The sequence below is a fragment of the Gopherus flavomarginatus genome, chromosome 5 (genome assembly GCF_025201925.1).
Source record: "Gopherus flavomarginatus isolate rGopFla2 chromosome 5, rGopFla2.mat.asm, whole genome shotgun sequence".
Lineage (NCBI taxonomy): Eukaryota > Metazoa > Chordata > Testudines > Testudinidae > Gopherus > Gopherus flavomarginatus.
The window spans coordinates 76,295,079-76,319,744 of NC_066621.1; the positions used below are offsets into that span (position 1 = coordinate 76,295,079).

Sequence of the window (24,666 nt, forward strand, 5' to 3'; positions counted from 1 at the left end):
CCCACCCCTCACATTTTTCCTTCCATCTCCACCCTTTATTTGTTTGTGTTAAATTGAAGGAAAAGGATTAAAACTAAATCACAACTTTGTGAGCTAACTGAAAATATTTGATTGCAGCCTATTTAAATGGCTTATGATAGCCATACTAACATTACTATTGTAATTTCTGAAGGCTATAGGGCTACATCTACTCTGTAATTAAACACCTGCAGCTGGCACATGTCAGCTGACTCTGACTCATGGGACTCGGGCTAAGGGATTGTTTAATTGCAGAGTAGATGCTTTGGGACCTTGTGAGGGGGAAGGATCCCAGAGCTTGGGCTCCAGCCTGAGCCCAAGTGTCTACACAGCAATTAAACAGCGCCTTTGCCCGAGCCAGCTGACAGGGGCCAGCCGTGGGTGTTTAATTGCAGCATAGACATACAAAATCAGCTTTGTTTCTTAGAGTAAGTTGTTTTTCTTGTAGCACACACTTAATACAAGTAAAAAGGGTTACTCCAGGTGTAATCACTGAAAAGTTAGACCTCAAGATCCTTGAAAGAGATCCCTCAGTCACTGTGGGGTGTAATGTAACATTAAAATAACCCCATAAATGGTAGCATAACACTTCTGTTAGCCATCACTACAGCAGAGTGAGTGGGATGCACCTGCTCAAAACTCACATGAAAAATCACTTGTCACATTTTGAAAATCATAATTTAGATAGATTTGGATTGGTACACATGGTGACATTACTCAGCACATATCCCCCTCCTCTTATAAACTATGAAGCTGTTATGGCATAATGGATACCTGACCTCCTCTTCACAGTTGAAAAGAGGTTTAATGAATCACAGAAATGTGTGCTTTGCTAAACTTCACCTGTCTAAAATGAAAAATGGCACATACAGGATGTTTGGTTCGCATACATCAGCCTGTTAATATGAATGTTTAAATCATGTACTAACTAATTCTTTTGCTCAGTGTTTTTTTGCTCTGGTTAAAAAAAGAGGGGGGACTTTCAGTAGAGAATTCAAAAAACTAAAAAGGGATACACGTGAGAACCAAGTCACCTTTGAAAAAGAACTGAATTAGGAGTTAAATTAAAGTGCTTAGGATTCAATCCTGTCTTCCACAACAACTTTAGTAAAGCAGCAATTACTTTGAAAATAACTAGTCATTGCACTATAGTCTTCCCTTACAGTGCCAGGATTCATGACACAGAAAGTGATCAAATCAAGGTGCACATCTGGAAATAGCTCATTGGAAACAAGACGGCTGTCAACAGTACATTACCCCAGAACTGTATTAGTTCGACATCTCTCTTCCTTTCAGTTATTCTTTTCCCTGGGGGCTCTCCTAACTTGGGGGCTAAATCTATTGGGCCTAGGCAGAAAATGTCTACTGTATGGGCCAGTTTTTAATATGGGCTCCTTTTCTGCACCCACAGATTGCAGATGACATTGATGTCATTGTTTAGATCAGAGATGGACGAACTATGGCCTGCAGGCCAGATCCAGCCCGTAAGCCGTTTTAAGCCAGCCCACGAGCTCCTGCTGAGGAGTGGGGTCTGGGGCTTGCCCCATTCCGGTGCTCCAGCCAGGATACTAGGTCAAGGCCCGCATCACGCAGCTCCCAGAAGCCATGGCACGGCCCTGCTCTGGCACTCCAACTGGGGCACAAGGTCGGGGGACATACCATATGGCCCCTGGAAGCAGCCACAGGAGCCAGAGTTGGGCCATATGCGCTCCAATGGGAGCTGCAGGGGTGGTGCCTGCAGATGGGTCAGCGTGCAGAGCCACCTGGTCATGCCTCCACATAGGAGCCAGAGAAGGGACATGCCACTGCTTTCAGGAGCTGCTTGAGTTAAGCTCTGCTTGGAGCCTGCACCCCTGAGCCTCTCCCCACACCCAGAGCCACTGCCCCAGCCCTGATCCCCCTCTCCAAACCCCTCAATCCCAGCCCGGAGCACCCTCCTGCACGCCAAACCTCTTATCCCCAGCCCCACCCCAGAGTCAATACCCCCAGCCGGAACCTGCATCCCTCTCCTGCACTAGCCCTGATCCTCCTCTCACTCTCCAAAACGCTCAGTCTCAGCCTGGAGCACGCTCCTATACCCCAAACTCATCCCCAACCCTACCCCAGAGCCCTCACCCCAACCCCAATTTTGTGAGCATTCATGGCCCGCCATACAATTTCTATTCCCAGATGTGGCCCTCATGCCAAAAAGTTTGCCTACCCATGTTTAGATGTACAGCTACCTGAACCTGCAACCACAGTCAGCTGCTTAAGCATCTAGTTGTGCTTAGTGTTGCAGGTTCAAGGAAATGAGGTCTATTGAGGACCTATTTAAATTAGACCCTATATCTACTCCATTTTGCAGAACAGAGTAAGTAATTGAGGCACTGCTCTGCTAGGTGCATGAGCTTAAAAAAAAAAAAAAAAAAAAAAAACAGTTTTGCCTTTCTTGATGGAATTGTTCCATACAATATGCAAAAACTAGTTTCTTGCATACAGGTACAATTAACATACATTATTCTTCAAACTGATCACTTCTTTTAAAAGTTAAGTTCATTTTAAATAAATTAATGGCACAGTATTTCTACATAATACATTTTTAGTTTAATATAAAGTGTGTTTATATCATATGTTAAGTGGATTCTTCAGTGTTGGTTGATAAGGCTTAGTATAGTTCCCCCTACTTTTTTCCTATTAGCTCAGGCTCCATTTTTACAGCCTGGTAGTCATTACTACTCCTAGCGGGTCCAGTCTGATAACCTAGTAACTGGAGGAGAAAAAAACCTAAATCATTTTTTCTTCCATACTTTAGCTAGCCTGGAAGAGCCCAGGAAAAAACTTGGCTGTCTCCCTTCTCCTCCTAACATACTGCATTGTTGCCAGTGAAGTGATCTACATGAGAAATGCTCTAGTATTTAATTCCTAATCAAGGGTAACATGACCCTTTTCTTCAATTCTCTCGCCATGTTTATTAAACCAATTGAGCAAGGGAAATTTTTCCTCCACTTCTTCCTCGAATTAAGCTCTGCTTACCCACAGAAGTGTTATACTAATAGTTATTTTTAATATATAGGACCAAATTTTCTGTTGGCATAACTCCACTGAAACCAGTGCAGTTATGCCAACAAAGAATGTGGCTCATTATTTAATGACCAACTTGGTTTGTCAAGAACTTAGTTCTAAAGACTCTTTCCTTTGACAAAACAAGCATTCAGGAACTCTGAGAAAACTATAGCTCTTAGTTTTACCAGAACAGCTCCATCCGTGATAGATGAAATAGCCTCATCACTAGAGATTTACAGAGTAAAAAGGAACCACTGAATCTTTAAAGAAATTGTTATTAGTGGGCACTTAACTAAATCTTTAAATATTTAGCATCTTATACTGCATCAAGGCAGTTGTAGTTTTATGTAGTCCACAGTGTACAGACTATGGAAGTCTACCTAGTATACTTTATCCTGTGCATTTTTACAGCCATGAAGGTGCAGTCCTGGTTCCTGTAAAAAGCCTCAGTAATGGGCCTGATCACAAAGAAGCTATGTGAAGGCCCAAAATATGTTCCTCTCCAGCTAAGGCAGAGTATCAAGTGTGCTGCTCTGTGACCTGCCACATACTGGCTATAGTAGACTGCAGCAGCAACATGCAGGGAGAGGTAAAAGTGGTCAATCCACATAGTTGCATGTCCACCAGTGAAGTCACCAAAGCATTATTCTGTATTCTGCATGATAAAGCCCTTCCTAAGTAGAACTTAATACTCAGGGTCTGCAGATGCTTATATTCATGTGCAGTGGAGTACTACTAGTCCCACTGCCTTTTCAGCAGCACATGCCTTCTGAGGGAGAACAGGATACGATCCTGGTGAATGGAAGTCTTAAAATAAAACAAAACCACCTAACCACCAGTCACTTAACTAGCTTCCATCAGGAATTGCAAAATTATCCACCAACCTTCAGGACAAGGATGCTAAGAAAGTTGGGTATCATCTTATGTTACTAGCAAATTTTTTTTAAATACTTGCTGCATGAAGTTGTGTCTTCATTAAATTACAGCATTTCAAAACTTATGAATACACTGGTTTAGGCAGTGCATAAGTTCTTTAAAAAATAAGCCTAATTAGATAATCAGGACAGGAAAACGGAGAGCCATAATACCAGGAAAAAATTAAACATTTTCAATATGCCACCATTATTTTCCCAACACTATGGTAAAAGAGAAGACTGAGTTTCTGTGCTGCCAGAAGATGGTCATGCTCATGGTGTGTGTGGGAGGGGAAACCCTGTTTAAACAAACAGATACTCAGAAACAGCAAGTAAAAAAAATCCCACAATTTATATTTAAACTGATTGTTACTCCAATGTTGCTTCAGATGGAGGAATACCCCATAAAACAGCTAAATATGAGAACTGATTTCATGGCCCTCTTGGCAGGGTTTGTGATCCTGTAACCAGATACTGTTCCATTTACACTGCAAAGATCATCAAAGGCTCAATTCTGCAAAGCACAGAGTATCTTAAACTCCTACTGATTTCAGTAGCAGTTGGGAACAGTTGGCATCTAATAGAATAGGGCCTTAATTACCTCTCTCTTTAGAGAGATTGCAGCACTAAAGTAGATTGAGTTGCTCTGGCTGAGTTTTGAAGACCCAGTTCCTACCTGAATTATATGCTGATATAATCCCACATTTACAAAAGGTGTAAAGCGATCCGTTTTTTAAGCATAAAACAAACTTCTGTAATCCAAGTATTACTAGCTAAAAGGAAGACATCTTACCTTAAAGCATCAAAGCTGTCATATGATCCAACTGTGTAGTGTCTAAACAATTTCTTTGTTCTATCTGTTCGAGTTTCTGCATAAAAAGATGGGAGATAAACTTTTAATAATACTTCTATACTTACAGAATGAATAATCAAGTGCTCTTTTTATTTGTAATTTGAAAACAGATATTTTCTCAGTTTTATGTTAATACAAACCACTGGCAGTACCTCAAAGTATGGTCTCAAGTGCTTCAGGTGAGAAGAATGTTAATTTTCAATTGATAAAAATATAGATATTCCACATCACTCACACACGGAGTACAAGATTAGCAGTAATTTTCTTCGAGTGCATCACTTACAAGAAATTCTCTTTACTCAGAAAGATCAGATGCTGCAAATTATTTGACAAAAGTTGTCCACAGCGTCATCATCTGTAAACTCCTGACAGCCAATCTTAATCTGATTTCCCCCCTAGATTGGACAAAAAATATCAACCCCTTTTTAGTGATAATGAAAATGCAAAATAGTAATTTTGGACTTTGGGATCACAATCAAAGCCATTTAAATAATTCATAACCAGCAGTAAGAAAATAGGGGCAGAGGAAGAGATGCGGGTGCTCTCATCCATCATTGCCAAGCAAATCATACAAGAAAACAACATCAGTGTGGAATGTGTACCCCCTTTACATCTATAAAAGGGATAGCACTGTTGGAATATAAAAGGATTTAAAAGGGATGAAGCATAGCAACATAACTGCCAAATAGCCATTTGAAAAGTCAGCCATGTTACAGCTTGGGAGACACTTTTGTAAAAAAAAAAAAAAAAAAAAAAAAAAAAAAGAAATTTTATATATATATATATATATATATATATATATATATATATATATATATATAAAGCCTATGGACAGGGGTGGCAGCATCAAACTCATCTTCAGGACCACAAACTTCTTTTCAAATAAATCCCCCTTCCACTTTTCCAAACCCTATCATCACATTAACATTGGTTCAATATTGATAAAAGTTTAAGTACAGATTTAAATTTAGCATCACATACAAAATAATCTGTAGTTTCTCTCTCAAGAGGTACAGCAAAACCTATCAATAAAAAGGGAGGTTTTTTAAGTATATCAGGAACATCCTACCAATGGTATTGATCCATTACTAGATGGAAATAGAAGAATCATCAATAATAATGCAGAAAAGATAAATGTTCAATAAATATTTGTTCTGTATTTGGGAAAAAGTCAAAAAAGTCATATCATATGATACTACTTTCTCCATTCCACTAGTATCTCAGGGGGATACTATACAACAGCTCCTAAGGTCAGACATTTAAAAAAAATCAGCACGTCTGAATATCTTGCACACCAGGTTCTTAAAGGGCTGGCTCAGAAACTTGCTGGACCATTAATGCTGATGTTCAAAAAATCTCAGAGCACTGCAGAAGTTCCAAAAGTCTGGGGGAAAAAAAAGCTAACGGTGTGTCAATATTTAAAAAGAGTAAATGGGATGACCAGGGTAATTATAGGCCTGTCATTGATCCTGGGCAAGATAATAGAGTGTCTCATAAAAGACTCAATTCATAAAGAATGAAAAGAGGGTAATAATTAATGCCAGTCAACATAAGTTTATAGAAAATAGATCCTGTCAACCTAATTTGATATCTTTTATGAGATTACACATTTGATAAAAGTATTGATGTTGATGTAATATAATTAAACTTCTGTAAGGCATTTGACTTGGTACCACACAACATTTTGATTAAAAAAAACTTGAATATAAAATTAACATGGCATACATTAAATGGATTAAAAAGTGGCTAAATTATAGCTCTTCAAAAATATTTGTAAATGGAGAATCGAGTGGGTGTGTTTCTAGTTGGGTCCTGGAGGGATCGATTCTTGGCTATTTAACATTTTTATCTATGACCTGGAAGAAAACATAAAATCATCACTAATAAAGTGTGCAGATGACACAAAAATTGAGGGAGTGGCACAAATAAAGAGGATGGGTTACCGATATAGAGCGATCTGGATCACTTGGTAAGCTAGGTTCAAGCAAATTTGAATTTTCAGATGGCTAATCATAAATGTATACACCTAGGAACAAAGAACATAGGCCATACTTACAGGATGGGGGACTCCATCCTGGGAAACAGTGACTCTGAAAAAAGGTTTGGGGACTGTGGTGGATGATTAGCTGAACACAAACTCCTAGCATGACACTGTGGCCAAAAGTGCTAATGCCATCCTTGGATGTGTAAACAGGGGAATATTGAGTAGAAGTAGAGAGATCATTTTACCTCAGTGTTTGAGACTGTTGTGACTACTGTTTGAATACTGTGCCCAAAAGAGCCACGAGAATGATTAAGGGATTAAAAAAAACATGCCTTACAGTGATAAGTCAAGTAGATTGAGCTCTGAGTTTATCAAAGGAGATAGTCAAGGGATGATTTAATTACAGTCTAAGTACCTACCAGGGGAACAAATATTTAGTAATAAGTTCTTCAATATACCACAATCCAATGGCTAGAAGTTGGAGACAAATTTGGACTGGAAATAAGGCACATTTTTTTTTTAAACAGAGAGGTTAATTAACCATTGGAATAATTTACTGATTCTACATCACTGACAATTTCTAAAATCAAGATAAGATGTTTTTTCCTAAAAAGATATGATATAGCAATTATTTTGTGCAAGTTCTCTGGCCTGTGTTATACAGGAGATCAGACTAGATAATCAAAATGATCCCTTCTGACCTTGGAATCTATGAATCTACCACCATTTTGGGGTCTGAAATCACATGTGATCAAAAGGAAATCTCATAGCTTAAAGTTCTAAACCAGGGATCCTATAAAAAAGTATCAACAAGCCACACGTGCCGAAGAGCTGCAGCAATTCCTAGTGCCTCCACCGGTTAGTTTCTTTCTAACTGAATGCAAGTAAAAATATTCAAAAACTACCAAAATATGTAATTAAGAGGTTAGGAAACTCATCTTTGTGGAGAAGATATTGGGTAAATGTTAATCTGTTACAGATATTTTTGTTCTTTCTGAAAAGAAATATGGCATGTAGTTAATTTTTTTCTCCAAAATGTTCACAACTCTTGGAGACTACGTAACTTCCAAGTAAATCTCTAAATTAAAACAATTTTAAATGAACTAGAGAATGGGACAGCCTATTTTCCAGCCTTGTGCAGAACAATGGTAGCTGTTTTCTAGCAATGAGTTTTTTGTTTTTTTTTTTTAAATGGGCTCAAGAGGGCTGGGTCATTTATCCCTGCATACAAGGATCACTGTGATAGTCCACAGACAATGAGCATAACCTACCACAAAAAAAAAAAAATCACATCAGGATGACATTTTGAGATATCAGGTTACAGAGCAACTTTAGAGTTATTCAGCATGGTTATTATCCCCACAATAGTTAGTTGCCAATTTCAAATTTGGTTAGTTGCTAATTCCAAATAAGCCAAATATCTTGGACATGAACACTTTTGGATGATTTCCAGTCACTATAGTTTGGTTTGGGAAAAACCCTCAGGTTTCCCTAAAGTTGTCCCTAAAACTACCACCACATTACAGAGACTTGATAATCTGTCACCCAAATTCAAAACAAGAGTTTCTGTATAACTTGAGACCACCAAGTCCTCAGTGCTCACTAAGGTTACTTCATACAGCCCACAGTCCTGCAAATTAACCACTAGATATTTCCTTTTCAGGAAAGCTTGTCCTTGATATTTGTGATCATTTATTGTACTTAGCCTTGAGAAGACACTTTAGTCAGGTTTTATTTCTGTACCATATTAAAAGTAGTCAAGGGCTAAACTTTGACCAAGGACTGTCGGCACTAATGCAGAAACTCCAGTTCCTGAGAGCACTTACTAGGTGGATTAAGCTTTGATTTAAAAAAATGCTTTTCAAATTTAAACTCTCTTAAAAGTTAAACAATTAAACTGCTACACAGCTCCCTCTGCATTTTGAAATGTAGCACACTTTTAAAAACAGAAAAAGGAGTGAAATAGATTATGTACACAAGTGGACCAGTTCACAAGATATGTATGAAAAGTATGCCATAAAGAGATAAGAAAAAAAGTTTCATATAAACAGATGGCCAGATTGTCCCCTTCCTGTGGAATGGTGACAGAGGAGAAAAATCTCCATGGCTCTACAGCTCCCAACAAATTGTTTTGTTGGGGCCTGGTGTTTGTCTCTTCCCATGTCAACATGAGTTGGTGTGTCACCAGACAACTCATAGATCTTACCAAAGCTATACATATCACCCTCATCCCAATGGTCCTTCTACCTGCCTCTGAAACTAGAAACCAGAGTGTAAAGAAGGCCTCACTGAAGAGTGAGAGCAAGCTACTATATTCACTTTTCAGTGGGATTCACCACTGGTTCCTGTGTGAGAGGAGCACTTCAGGCTCAACCATGGCCAAAAAAGTTAGCTAAATGGTCTGGGGATGGAGGTAGGGAGGAGAATCCTTGAAGAAGATACAGCTTTTCCTCTGTGAAAGGGGAGTGTGAGTGTAGCCTGCCAAATAAACTGCCCAAAGCTATAAGGCTGGATTTGAAGTAGCTGCATAAAATATTCAGGTGTATTAGTAATAAGCTATAGATGTCTACCATCTGAACAAGAGAAGACACTATTGTAAGGGATGTGATGTATATGTATTATTCATTTTCCCCCAGGTGTACTTGTTGGCTTATGTAGTTGATGACCTGCAGTAACCTTGAAAGCTTCCCCAAAGAACAACTTTGGGGTGACCCACATATATTATGGCCTAGATAACAATGAACAGATTTCTTTTGGAAATTGTTCTGAACAGCACAGAAAATCCAAATTATATTAAAAAGGTAGGTGAGACTCCATGTGAAATCTATCCTTAGATCCCATTTACAATGTATCATGGGCTGTTTCAGAAGCCAATTTGAGAGAGAAAGAATGAAAATCAGAAAACAGGACAAAAAACAGAAAAATCTCAGCGCTCTCAATACTGTTAGTTGAGTCTATTAAGGAGCCAGATGCTGCTGCAGGAAGCTATTTTCTACAGCAGGATATAACCGTTCTATCAACATATTCAAAGCAGATGGGAGGAAAGGCAAAATGCAGTAAGACAAATGACATTGTTCAACTACTCCAGTATGTGCAAACCAGCAGTCTTGTTTTCATTTTTGTGCTTTCCAACAGTGTATTCACAAGGAACACTGGATTCCTAAAGGGAAATACTTAGACTTACTGCTCTCCCATCCCAGAGTCCAGGCACATGTTATGGACAAGGTGAACTAAATTTCCTGGGTGGATATGTCAGCCCTGAAGTTCTGTGGCACACCGCTCTTACAGATATCTGTGTTCACAACCCAGTCGACCGTATTAGTCAGTATCAATAAAATAACAATCCACAAAGAGAGAAGGGTCAGGAAGCAGTCACCACAATAAATTGGAGGCCACAAAAACCGGCTTCCTCTCTCTTCCCTACATCAATCAAAGGGAGCCAAAAAATGTATAAGTAGTTGCACAACAAACAATTGTTCTGGATTCAGGCCAGAATTTGGGGCAGAAATGGATTTAGTGGCACTGAAAGATTACCCCCAGCTGTCAATGGATGGAAGGCAGACATCCATTCTCATCCTCATGTACCTCTCTGAAGCATTAAATGCCACCAATCATGAGATACTGCTGTCCACCTGAGAGGTGTTGCACAAGTCCAGTGAACATGATTCAAATCCCTCCTGGAGGGATGAGTCAAAGGAAAGGGATGAGATGGGATAGGAAACTAGAACCTTCAGTTGTAGAATCCCACAAGGATCAGTTCTCACCAATCCTACTTAACAACTATATGCAGGTGTAACCCACACACCTTCTGGGTGTGATATTCTGTCCATCTAGTGGCACCAAGACCACCTTAGAGATTAATGAATCTGCTCTACAGCCTTAGCTAATGGCCATATGGCTTTTAGCTCATGCAGTAGAGGCTCATGCACTAAGCTCCAGAGACCCCAGGTTCAGTTGTGTCCGCTGACAACCAGGGTCTGTTGACATTACAAGTAGGGGCTCGGCTGAGATTTCAACTGGGAAGTCTCTGAAGGTCAGGATGTGCTTCCTCAACTAGGGAAAGTGTGTAACCCACACACCTTCTGGATGTGGTCTTCTGTCCCATCTAGTGGCACCAAGACCTCTTGGAGAGAGAGAGATTAATGAGTCTGCTCTACAGCCATAGCTAACGGGCATGTGGCTTTTAGCTCACGCAGTAGAGGCTCATGCACCAGGCTCCAGAAATCCCAGGTTCAATCCCACCTGCCGACAACCGGGGTCTGTCAGTGTTACACGGGCATTAGGAGAACCACTAAGATAAGGAGTCAAGAGTGAGCAATATCCAGATGACACACAGTTCCACTTATTCTTCACCACATAAGACTATACTACCATAACCAAGATAGCCCTATGCTCAGATGAGATCAGCTCATGGATGAACAGCAGCTGGTTCAAGTGGAATCTCAGTGCCACAGAAATGATGTTGGGAAATAGAGGAAAGTAAGAAGGTTGTCTAAAGACCACTGTCCTTATCCTGGAGCGACAACTCCATTTTTCAGTCCAAAAGCTCATCTGTACAGGACGCAGAGCTTTCTTGGGGGCTGGTCCCAGTCTGTGGAGCAAACCTCCACAAGAACAAAGAACCGTCTAAAGCCTCCTCACCTTCCAATGCAAGGCGCACTTCATTGATTGTTCTCTCTCTAATCAAGTACTCAACAGTATATACATATAAACAATAGAAACCTACCAAATCACAACACTGCATACATTCTTCACCTTGGGAAGGACATGAGAGAAAGAAAAAACAAAAACACATAATGTTATTTATGTCTTGTAATGCCCTTCCGGAAGGCTCTCAGGTAATATGAAGATAAGGGCAGTATAATATTCTGTATAGAATAAAATAATGTGACAAATTTATCCCTTAGTCTATTGTCCATTGAAGCCCATAGAGTTGCACCTAGAATGAGATACTCATAATATGGGATAGATGTGGTGCAAACTTAGTTTAGCCCATATTTAGTAAAGGGGAGATTTTACTGCTGAAGACAGATACCCATGGTACGCTGCAGTATAAAGTCAAATGACAGTGTGATGTCACTATCATACTGGTTCAAAAGAAATGAAGGTAGTCATTGTGAATGTGTGGACTGCGAATTTTGGCCCACTTCCTACCCAGTGAGAGGCAGCTGGGAATACATGGATGTGGCTTCCACATGGATCTCCCACTATGCTAGCCTGATCATTGGGCCAGAAGATTTCCTCCATAGCTGCCTCCCTACCCACCTTCATATTAAGAAGATGCAGTCCTATTATTCACAGCAATGTTTGCCTAGGGAGCAAAGAATGATCTTATCCCTTAACTGGGATGTCCCTATGACACAGAGCAGCCAATGCCAGCCATACTGGTCCTACTAGAGTATTTTTAATTGAATTCTACATTTTAAATGGTTTTGGAGTATAAATAAAAAACAGCAAAGAAAACATGCAGCAATTTCCTCTCTCTTCTTCCCCTTTCTCCTGTTAGCAGTGCATTTCAACAGCTGTGTGTTGGTTACCTAGGAAACTGCTGTGGGTTGATCTTTGATTGGATATGTTGTCAGACTGCTTGCCAGAATTGTGGGCAGAGTTTAGAGTGACAGCCATGTGCATGTGACGCATAAAGAAGTAAATACTAGGCAACTTCATTTCTTTCTTGTGATAGCATACAACCAAAGTCCTAAAAACTCTCTAACAAGCTAATTTATAGTAGGATGAAATGGCTTGTTGGGTACAAGATTTGGGAAACACTTCCCTACAGCATGCAGAGCAAACATAGCCATTCCAAATCACCACTCATGAGTTCTAATCCTTTGTTGCTTAGCTGGCCACAATAAATTCAATGGTTTTGTGCCACTCCATTATGCACATTTTCTCTCCTCATATCCCAGATACCAATATTTTGTAGGTGTGATATGTAATCACAGACATTCCATACTGTGGGCCAGGTTCTGGACAGGTGCTATGCATAGGTCTATCAGAAAGTAAGTAACTAGCAGAGATAGGCTTTATTCTGGCTGTCTGCCTCTTTGTGGAAAAGCCATTTACTATCTCAAAAGGAAGGACAGCAGAGGGTGGTTCTTCAAAGTCAGAGGATGTGAACTGCATTGTTGTTCCTAGTCCAACAACTGATCCCGAACTACATACAGGGGGAAGGAACAATCTATGCAGGGAGCACAGGATCTGTTCAGTTACCAGGCATAATTTGGATACTGATTTTGCAGCATGTACACATGTTTATTTTGGATACCTTGCCTACTTAAACCAGAATTTACCCTATAGGCATATCATGCTTCATGGCACAACAGTATTTTTTCAATTTCCCACAAAATACGTATGCATGCCTATCATTTCCCCCCTCTGCAGTAAGCATAAGAAACTGTTTTATACTGAAAAGGAAAAATGTTACCAAAATAGGTATAATTCTGACTGAAGCAGTGTTACTCCTGCTAGAGTGAGCCTGGAGAGTAAAGATAGCTAGCAGATTTGATAAGGGCCAAAAGTCATGCCTCAGTTCTTTACCCAGTTATAGCTTTTAAAGCTTTCAGTCAGGCCTACAGTGGAAACTTTTGCCAATGCAGTAATGTTGGTTAGGGGGGTGATTTCTGCAACATTTCTAAACTGACAAAAAATCCTATTGTAGACACAAAGTGCTTTTGTCTGTATAGTTTATTTTGCTTGGGGAACCAATATGAGCTATACAGACAAATGCATTTTTATGTCAGTATAAGGTGTGGTTACACTAAGAGGGTTATGCCAGTACAGCTATACCAGCAAAACTTTTAAGTGTAGGTTAAACCTTAGAGGTTCAAGCCCAAGGCTTGAATTTGGTCCTAAATGCCCAATGGTCTGATCATGCATCTCTTTCAAAATAATATCTTCAAAGCAACTAATTATGTAAGCACTGCAGGATGATGCCCTTCCAATATGTGGTCTTCAGAAGCAGGTCCAGAACTTCCCTTTGTCCTACACAGTAGTCAATGCAGTTTTGAAGCTAAAATAAATGAATCAGTTCTATAGGCAGCTTTCATATCAAGCAGAACCCATCTAACTTCCAGAGACTAAAATGTACCCCCAAGTTTTGCTATTTAGGAACTAAAACCTGCAGATAGGTATAATGCAAGGTGATGGCTAATATCAGAGGAAACAGGGATTATCTTGAGTACTACTTTGTGCAAATTTGAAGAAATAGCATTGTGATCTCTTTTGGGTGGTAAGATTCACTATGATTACTAATAGAGATAGTAAGAGCTCAGGAAGAAGTAATTTCTTTTAAAACAAAATCAAAGGTCGTCTTTTTTGAACACTGCAAAATCCTTTTAAGAAAAAAAGACTACTGCTTAATTCTAAACAGATTATTTTAATTTTATTGAAATCTTAGTGTTCACCTCTCTTGGGCTCTCACAGTTTAAGACCAGTTCTTTAGACAGAAAAATGACAATTTTTAAAGATATTTGAAGTTTTTTCATTTGAAATAGACACAAAATGCTTGAACCAAAACTACTTTCCTGCAGATTCTCCGTTTCTTCCAGAATTATGGATTTTAAATAAAAGACCATTGATAGTACAATTTTGCATCCTAGCTGGTGATTATTAGGACAAAGATTACTAGGATTATGGTGAATTGGCTTAATCACAGAAGATACTGAAAGGGCTGATCAAATTTAGTGAATCATGGAGTGTGTTTGCAAAGGAAATCTTACACGTACCATCTTATTACAAGGTAACAAATTAGACTTATGAAAAGGGCAGCATCAGCCTGGAAAGATGATAGAGAACAGTGGTTCAAAATCTCTAGTCCATGGACCACCAGTGGTCTGCTGATCCCATAGTGTTAACTGAAAACTACCAGTGCACTTAGCTCTCCTGCAAGTAGAGCTGGACAGGAACAAATCTTCCCATCACATGAAGATTTAAGATTTCAAAAATTCCTTATTATGATAAAAACAGAGACCTTTCAAATTTTAGGTACAAAACCAGAGACCACTCTCCCTCACATCTTCCCCAGAATAATCTGGAGGTTAAGAGATTCACCTCATTTCTGGAGAGAGAGCCAAGACTGAGACTGACACATGGAATAGCCTGGTGGTTCAGGCACTCACCTGGGATGTAGGAGACTCAGATTCAAGTCCCTGCTCTGAATTAGTGAGGGCCTAAACCACTAGGCTATTCTGTGGCTTAGTCTTGGTCTTTCTGCAAAAATTCCCTCCTGGACCTAAGAAACCTTCCCAATGAAAGCATTGTCAAAACTGATAGGTTTGCATGAAAAGTTTTGGTTTTGACTAATTGATATTATCGGGGGGAAGGGAGAGGTTCAAAAAATTTGCTCTAAAGAAGAAACCAAAAGTAAATACTACTTGCCTAATATTTTTTCACATAAGCAATTGTTATAGCATTAGCTTCTCTTCTTCCAATAATGTTCTGTTTTAAAAGAAAGATTACACAGCTAAGACCATCAAATGGATGCTGTATGTAACAAGATTGACAGCATTTTACTATTATGTTAGCTCACACTGTTTCCATAGGTTTTGTTTTTTTCTGTGTTTTATTGTTTTTTGGTTTTTTTATTTAACTTCACTTGCATGCATTTATTTATGAAGAAATAAATGCAAGTATGCAAACATCAAAGATCGAACAAGTCTCTGGGACGGCTGGTGTTTCCTCACAAGGCCTTTCCTGTCTTAGGCAAACTAGCATTGACTCATTTGCAAACCACAAAGGGAACAGAAGGGTTTGCTTTTGAGTGGTTCTGAACCAGCTTACTTTGCTGAGTATTCACAGAGGGTGGCATTTGGCAGTTGCTCCTCTTTCCTGAGGGCTCCCTCCTGTGGGTTTCTGTATTCTGTCATGTTAACAAAAGGGGTGATACATGCATGGAGGTCATTGGTTAGGGAGGAAGCATAGGTTGTAGTACCCCCAGCAGACTGGAGTCTCCACCGAGTCAGCGGAAGAATCAATTATATTATCCATGTAAGGAGAGATTCAGGCATGAATGAACACTAGCTGGCTTAAATTCAGCCTAGATAAGACTGAAGTGATGTTGGTTGAAGGAAGAAACTAGAGACATGGCAAAAGGTTATTTCGTTTCCTTTGACTGAAGATGTAATATAATCTTTTCGCCTTCCGAGTATGCTGTAGGCTCTCTTGCCCATGAATAAATGCATTTTGGGTAGTGGTTTATCAGGGATTCTAGGGATTATGCAGGGAATTGATTAATTAGTATAATATCTATGTCATTTCTGAGTAATATAACTTGATCTGGGGGAGTTAAGAAGTCTGATTACTAATTTAGTATATTTTTAAAATGATGCTTGAAGATGCCAAGAGCATTGGATGGGTGCTTTTATTATAGTTTGTAAAAATCAAAAGTGAAATATCTCCCCGTTGAGTTCAAATCCTAAAGAAAGAGCCTTGAATCTCAACCTAATCCATAATCATGAGTTATTGTAATTTGATCAGACTCTTCATTATATTAACTAGTTCCAAAGGGAAAAAACCCAAAACAAAAAAAAAAGTCAAGTAGAAACAAAATTATTCTCACGGAAACATATCAAGAGCCTAATTCTGTGAGATGATCAGCACTCAACTCCTATTCCTATTTACATGATCAGGCCCAAAATTAAAACTTAATCCCAAATACATTTTGCCAGAGCTTTTTATAAAGTTATGACATCTGGATGCGCAATTTGTAACAAATACATTATTTCAATTAGTTTTCACTCTTGGTTCTGAGCTGTCTCAACATATTGCAACATCCTCAAATGCATTCATTTTTTTAAGTTATGCAGTCAAGATACATCTTGAATCTGGTGCTTGCTCATGCATCAACTGTTGGCAATATTAGCTATCTGATGCTAAAATTGGTTTGACCAGATACAAAGGCCACACATTATGTTGTTTCAGTTCTTTGGAAGGGGTTTCTGGTACAAGGTGTTCATAATTACAAATTTGTGGTTCACTTTCTGAAGCTATTCCAGAACTTTGTTAGGCCTAGTCTACAGTGCAAATTACTGCACAACAAGACATTATACATATCTGAAGTGCACCAGCTTGCCATGCAGTAATCTGATGTGGACACTGCTAGAGCGTAGTGAAAGTCCCAAAGTAGGCTGCACTCCAGTACTTTCACTGTACTCTAGCAATTTCCACATGGGAACCTGGTGTAATACAGATTTGCAGTATAGTTTGCTATGCAGTAACTTGCTGTGTAGACATGGAGTTAGAATATGCTGCTGTTAGTGTACTCACTGGTATGATGATTTGCTAGAATATCTGTAGACCACAAAACAAAGTGCAGACACAGCCAAGCAAAATTGATTTAAGAATAAATCAAAATAGTCACAAGATTTGCCATTATGTATAATTTGGGCTTTATTCCCTACAGTGAAATGCTGACTAAGGTTCTGAGCTTGCCAATGCTTACATACATGCCTAACTTTATCCATAAGTAGTCTTAGGACTTCCATGGGGTTTGCATAGTTAAATTAAGCACATGAATGTTTGCACAAGTGACCCCTTTAAGCCCTACCAGAATGTGAACAACTCGAGTAAAATGGAACTGCTGATGAGAATCAAGTTACTCACTTCGTCAAGTCTTTGCAGGATTCAAACAAGAACAACTTCCAGCATGTATTTATATTCTTATTCATTCCATTAAGTTGTTAATATATTTTTAAGAAACCAGAAAATATCTTAAAAACACTCAACATCAGTCTCATTCAGTTAATTGAATGCTGTTTTTCTAATTGTTTCTCCCAGTCTTAAAACTGGCTGCAGCTGTTTCCCCCCACCCCCTTCTTTCTCCAAGAGACCAAAGCACAGTAGTGGGATTTCAGGCACCATGCCAGTTTAGGTCCACATGAAATGGAGTTAATATATTCCATCTCTAGAAAAGAGGAAGATACCAGCTGCATCACTGTAAAAAACATTCCTGGCAAGTATGTTCAGGGAATCACGAAGATGAGTGCCACTTGCCCTATTCCAGCTAAAGATGGTGTGAGGAGGAGGAGGAGGAGACGACAAGACAATACTAGCAACAAAAACCCTTCAAAGTCTGACCAGATATAAACATTCTAGCATCTGCTTACACATTTGCTCCCTCATGACAACCAACACTTTAGTGGTACCATTTTTATAAAGCCTGTTTACCAGAGGATATAATTCAGCCACAAAAACCTGGCATGGAGTCTCACTATAGGATTTTTTAAAAATATCATGACTATTGTACTTACAGTACCAGATACCAATTTCAGTTACACTGTTAATTCAGAGTAACTCCATTTGAAATTAGTAGAGGAACTCCGCATTTACCCAGGTGCAATGAAGATAAAAGTCTAGCCCACAGAACATGGAACAATCCTACTCTACATGGTTTTATGTGCACAACAGCAATGAAGTTTCCTCTTGAGTAAGTCTTTCTAAGCTCCAATTTTTTTTTCAAATTGTTTTGATTTTAAAACGAAACTGTGTACACAGTTAGTTCTCAGCATGTATTATGGTCTTGAGATTTATTTTCTTAGGCTGGGTGAGAATGAGGGGACATGAAAATCCATCTTTTTATTTGCTTTAGAGAACTGCCTGCTTTGTATGCACAACAGCTTCTACCAAAAGAAATTCTTAAGAATTTGTATCATTGCCTACACTAGAAATATTCTCCCCCTCACTGAGTGCACTCTCCTGGTAGCCTCATCACAAATCCTTGCTACTTATTTTAGGGATCAATAACATACGCTGAATTCTCACACATCTATAACAGTAGTTTTATATTAAAAATATTTTTAAAAACTTTAAATAAAAAGGATGATACCACCTATCGGGTATGAACGAGCATGGGATGTGGGATGATTTAAGGTTCCTCCCAGTCCTTTTTCACCTCACCCATCTTGAACAACAATACTTAGCAGAAAAATGGAACCTTACAAAAGCTTGGCAGCTGTGTCCACAGCAACTGATCAGTTCCAACTTTGAATTGCCCTGCTATTCCCCCACCAGATATGCCCTGGAATACACTGCGCATCAGATTGGGAAACCTTGAGAATATTTTAAATATTTTATGCTGGGGGTCAGCTGAGCAGAGAACTCATAGGTCAAGGGCTGAAGTGTACTGAAAAAGGAAGACAAGCCAGAGGTATGGAAAGTCTGTGTGGTACGAGAAGGAAGGAAAATAAAGGAGATTAAGGTCACTTTAGAACCTAAAGCTAAATCCTCTCAAGAGCAAGAATGTTTCTAAATTTGGATCACAAGTATCCTTTTTATAGCCAGTACATCAAAATGCATTTTAGGACACTCTTAAAAAAACATGAAAAATGTCCATTTGAAAATGCTTATCAATACATTTTAAAATGGGAAGTTTAAAAACAGGATCTATATTTAAACAACGAAATTCAGTTAAACAACAACTCAAACTTGAATCTTAACTCAGTCTTGTGTCCCCCTACAAGTACTTTAAAGTCCAAATTTCACTTTTGATGATACTGTATTTATCCATGTACAGCAATATTATAGGGAGATGAGTTCAGAGAGATTACAGACAGCATCAGAATGCTGTGCAATATTTTCTTGCCATTGCCCCAAGGCAATTTGTAAATTACATGGGGATTTTAATTTCAAGGTAGTTAATCAATCTGAGCTGCTATTTCATTTTAACAGAACAATATAATTGTGCAAACTTGTATGAAATGCAAGACGTCTTATGGAAGAAATTCTGTTCCTTAAAGCAATCTGTTCACTAATACAGTACAAAACCTACTGTCTACTGCACCTGCGATACTCTGCAAGCTATATAAGGTACTGAGATGACCTATTTTATTTTGATGGGGGCAATTTATCCTAAAACATATACAAATGTATTACATGCTAATGTACAGAAAAATGAAACACAAAGCCTGACTAAAACTGAAACTTAAACTGGTTTAGGAGACTGTAGTGATCAGTTTAGAAAACTGGACTGGTATCCAGTCCAATGGAGAGACTGAATGGAGTTTGAAAGAAGTGACTAATTGTATATATATCTAAATTAACGAAGGTATATAATTGCCTTCACATCCCTAAATTAGATCAACATTCATTATAAGGACAAGTTCCTTTTAAAATTCTATGACCTGCTATTATTCCAAATATTAAAAAAAAATCAAAAATTGAAATTACGCTTTCCATATATTTCCAGATCCTAGAGTAAAACATCCGGAATTGTACCTTTTCTTCTCACTTCATTTTCTAATTTCTCAATTATTCTTTACATATGCTGTAAATTGCAATATATATTTTAGGTTTAAGAAGAAGAATATAAGTTAGGCACTAATAAGAATGTATGAAATTATGAGCACAAACGCAATACACCACATTATAGTTTAAAATTTTAAACTAGAACCCATATTTTCCAAGCACTACTCCATATTGTATTCTCATCTTTACATTTAAAAGCCATACAGAGTTATTCATTAAAGTTACACAATACCTCCAAAATGAACTCTCTTCTTGAATCTTGAGTTCTCAGTCATAGTTTCTAACCTAGGTGTAACCATCTCACTTGAATGTATTGATCTTTTGCATCTCCATGATGAAACAAACACAATCCAGATAGTTATATTATTTCAAAATTTACTATTTCAGCTGTACACAAAGTTGCTCCAAAGTGCAGGATTAAAAAAAAAAAAAAAAGGAAAGAAAAAAAGGAAATGTCTAAATTTTTAATCCATGACGTCGTCAACAGTAATTCTTAATCTTGTAAACAAAAATAATAAAGAAATCCAGCATCAACCAAGGAATCTGTTATTTTACACAAGTTGTAGGCTCAGAATCACAGCCCATATTCTTCTAATTCCAAACTGTACCAACAGATTTTTTTTTTCCTGGTGCAGGTTTCCATGGAAATGCATCAGTCACTAATCTAAATAAGTGCGGGTGAAGGACGCCCGAAAACCTAGAGCAATTACGCATGCCATTAGAGAGGAAAAGAATATGATTCAACCCAGCTATTAGTAACATGGTACAGCTATCACATCTATATTTTTGTTGTACTGCTCCAAACAAAGCTGCTTTACTGTTTTTGAAAACCCACTCTTTTCTACTGCCTCTTCAAAAATCCATATTAAAAATCTCTCTCAGGTAGTGTGCGCTGGATTCAGACCATTTCCGATGCAAAAAACCAACACTAATACAGTTAATTAGCATGTATTTGGTTTACTATGGTTAATTTTTTTATTTATTTAAACATAAATCCTTCCCTCCATAACTAAAGCAAAGTATCTTTGACCAGCTATTCCCATAAGAAATGAGAAGGCTGATGCTTTGATCTGCATTAAAGGGGTCTTAGTTCCTGAGGAATCCATTTAAATATAAAAATCTGGGTTGTATAATGTGTTTCTACCAGATAACTATTACAACCAACAATGGGGGAGGGTTTGTATCCTTGTACATAAAATCCATGCAATTCAGTACCCAGCATATTTATGTTTGGTACAATGCACAGCAGCATGGGGTTCACAGTCTCCCATATCTGTGTATAGATGCAGAGAACTCTTAGTCACTACAATCATTTCCTTAAAGTTCACTTCTGCTGTTATGCAGAAACCAAATGACAATGCACGGACAGTTGGCATGCTGAGACTGCTACATAGTACACTGAACCATAATTTCTGTGTTGTCTTGTTCTCTTCCTTCCATCTCCATTTGTTTCTCTTCCAGCTATTGCTTCCTGTCATATCCTAAGGAAGCTAGCAATTTGGGGCGTGGGCTGCATTTTTATTACAGCACAATGTAGCCCTGGATAACAATGAGGATCACCAGATGCTACTGCAAGACAAGTAGAGTCAATTGCTTTGTCGGGAGGATGAAACTATTAAAAAACATATAGAGGGAGCACCCCCCTGTTAAGATGGCCTGACCCTTTCCATTATAAGATCCAGTCTTCAGTTGCAAATAACTGTCAAAAACATTAAACCATTTGGGCTTAAGTTTTCCAAGCTGGATATCTGCCTCGGGCTGAACATTTTTTGAAAGTTACAGCCCCAGCTGTTCAGCCATTTCTGAGACTCAAAAAATAATGTATTTTTCCCATGTTACCAAATTCTGGTGACCTTTTCTTTAAAGAACTCTAGCACCCTATGATTTGCATCAGGGACTTGAAATCAAATAAGGGTATGACCTTTGCATCATGAATGTGCTTTTTGCCATCACTGTGAGAGTCTGCCCAACTCTGGTGAAGTCATAGCTGTTGAAAAGTTGCTGTTCGATATGCCCAGTAGAAATTTCTTAGGATTTTAGCAGCTAAAACCTCTGAAGATTCCATCCTCATTGAACGTGTACCTCTCTCCCCAGCTCATAGCTCCCAGTGCTGACCCGACTACACATGCTCCATCTCTAAAAAACAACTGAGTATGCTTCTCTCTAGCCCACCGCTACAGTTGCAAACCTGACTTTCCTCGTAATTGATCAATCCTTATGGAAGGCAACCAGTTTTTGTCAATTGTGTTAAATTATTTTGCCTCTATTCCCTAGTTTTCCTAAGTTTTAAAGTATGTGTCCTCATTAGAAGCCTCTTCCCACTCCCCCCACCAATAAACTGTGTCTAGTCACTCAAACTATGAGATAGTCTGATTGAATAAACTAAGTAGCATCAGGCCAGGTCAGTACTTGGACTGGAGATTGCCATGGAAAACCCTAGTGGTACAGTAGGTTCACTAAGAAACATTATTAAATCTTAAGGATGGTGCAGTTTATCGTTACCAGTACACCTGGATTAAATGCAACACAAAAAAGGACCCAGCTGCTTTTGATCAATAAAGATACCACTGAATTTTCTGGAAGATTAGAGATGTATTTGTATCGGTTTCGTATCCTGGACAGATTACTAAAATTTAGTCCATATTTCAAGAGAATAATTTGCTTTTTCTTGAACCCTTGAAAAATCTCTCTTATAAAAGTTGATTTTTTCACAAGCCTGTTACCTTACACTACCTTTTCTAAAGCAACATTGATTCTGGACATTGCCAGAGAACTCCACACACTGTTTCAGAGTCCAATGCTACAAAAGACATTTTCATGGGACGATGCTTATGCCTCCTCAGAGCTCTAGCTCTCACAGAATCACTGTTTTGTACAGTTACAGTAAAATCTGCTTGATGGTCTCTCTCAGCAACCTGATCTAATTCATTGTTTCCTCTTCTCACTACCATTCTTCACTGGGTTGGATGGTTAAAATACTATTTTCCCCACAACCACCAAATCCTTTTCGTAAATCAACATACTTGATCCTAGAATAAAATTGCTCTTAAAATAGAAATTTTCCATTTGCTGGCTGTCACCTAACAATCCAATATTTTTACATCTGCTAAGTAAATGCTAGTTATGCAAGAATATTTCATTTAACTCACTAGTAATATAAGCTAAGAATAACAGTGCTAATTGCAATAACAATTACAAGATTTGAGATTATAAAGCAAATTGAATCAAAAGATAAGAGAATGTAATATTTTCCACATCCACAGAGAACCACCATTTTAATCCAGTCAGAACAATGTTTATTTTAGATTAAACAAAAACCAAAGAAGTACAAAAGTAAAGCCTCTAGGAGAAAGCATAGGCTATCTGTATGTGTGCATATACCTTCCCTCTAGTCTGCATTTAAAATGAACACAAAATAGTTTTCTGCAGACTTTTTAGAGATGATCATCATAGGACACACAATCACAACAATTTCATATATCACAGAGAACACACCAGAATGCTGGAAAACCCAAAATTATATTTGTTATGCCTCTTAATTAACTATCACAAATTAATCTTACAGCATTTAGGATGAACAATTAAGAGGCACAAACCATAGGCTTCCTCCTATTCTCCAGAGGCATTTTTGCGCCAAAGATTCCTGCCTCACTTCCCTGGCAGAACATGGCATCGCCGCCTCATTTAAATCTTCAACTAAACATAGATCTTCTAGCCTTCATTCATTTCCCCCCACCCCCACATTCTATCCTATTCCACCCACTCTTCCCAGTTCATTTCTCTTTCCCCCTCATTTTAACACTTCCCTATGCTACCCTATTGTCTGTCCACTATGCCTGCACCCCTTTACCTGTTGGCCATTCCTTCTATCCTCAGGCAAGTGCTAAATTTCTCTATACTTGGGAACTGGAAGAAAAAAAAGTGTCAAGAATCGATACTAGAGTACAAGTTATTCTTTCTGCCAGATCACATCTGCTGCCTGAACCAGGGTCAGGGTGCTGAGGGAAGAGAAGAATGAAGACCCCCCCCACAAAACACACAAGGCAGATCCGTGGGTGGGGTAAATTGTGATAGCACCTTATACTGACTATTCATGGCTGCTCTGGGACTACCCTTGCTTTTCTACTAGGTTGTGTTAGGAAGACAGTAGGGATTGTTTCAATGAAGTTACAGCAAGGCACAGTGTTATTTTGGGTTGGACTGTCACTCTTATATAGCACTTTTGTTTTGTATTGACATAGATCTCTGTTCTTAGAGCTGTATAAGTCAGTCACACTGATATAACTAATGTAAGTTACATACATAAAAAAAAAGACAGGCTGTACCTGTCATTGTGAACACATTACAGTATGAGTGTTTTGTTTGGCATGCAGGAGTGTCATTCAGATTGCGAGCTCCACCAGTGAAGGTTTGGTTAGGGCCCTCATTTAGAGAATATTGACCAAAGCTAAGACTAAAGAACTCTTATACCTAAATAGTTGGCCATGTATTATTTACAAATAGGAAAATTTTACAGAAAGCTTAGCGAGTTTAAGTTGTCTAATCAAATACTCAGGTGAAGAAAGCTGACCTTGCTTACTTCCTTTGTGGTAAATTAAAAAGTAAGGTCTCCA

General features: G+C 38.5%; 1 protein-coding gene across 8 annotated transcripts in view; it reads right to left on the reverse strand.

Moving 5' to 3' along the window:
- Positions 1–24,666, reverse strand: part of SHANK2 (SH3 and multiple ankyrin repeat domains 2) — a 698,629-nt gene that overhangs the window by 233,290 nt on the left and 440,673 nt on the right. For 7 of the 8 annotated variants that reach the window (XM_050955213.1, XM_050955215.1, XM_050955220.1 and 4 more), the window contains one exon: positions 4,768–4,843. In XM_050955213.1, coding sequence (XP_050811170.1) covers positions 4,768–4,843 — 76 coding nt within the window. Of the gene's footprint in view, positions 1–4,767; positions 4,844–20,285; positions 20,354–24,666 lie in introns of those variants that run through there. The other variant, XM_050955218.1, reaches the window with a different exon arrangement.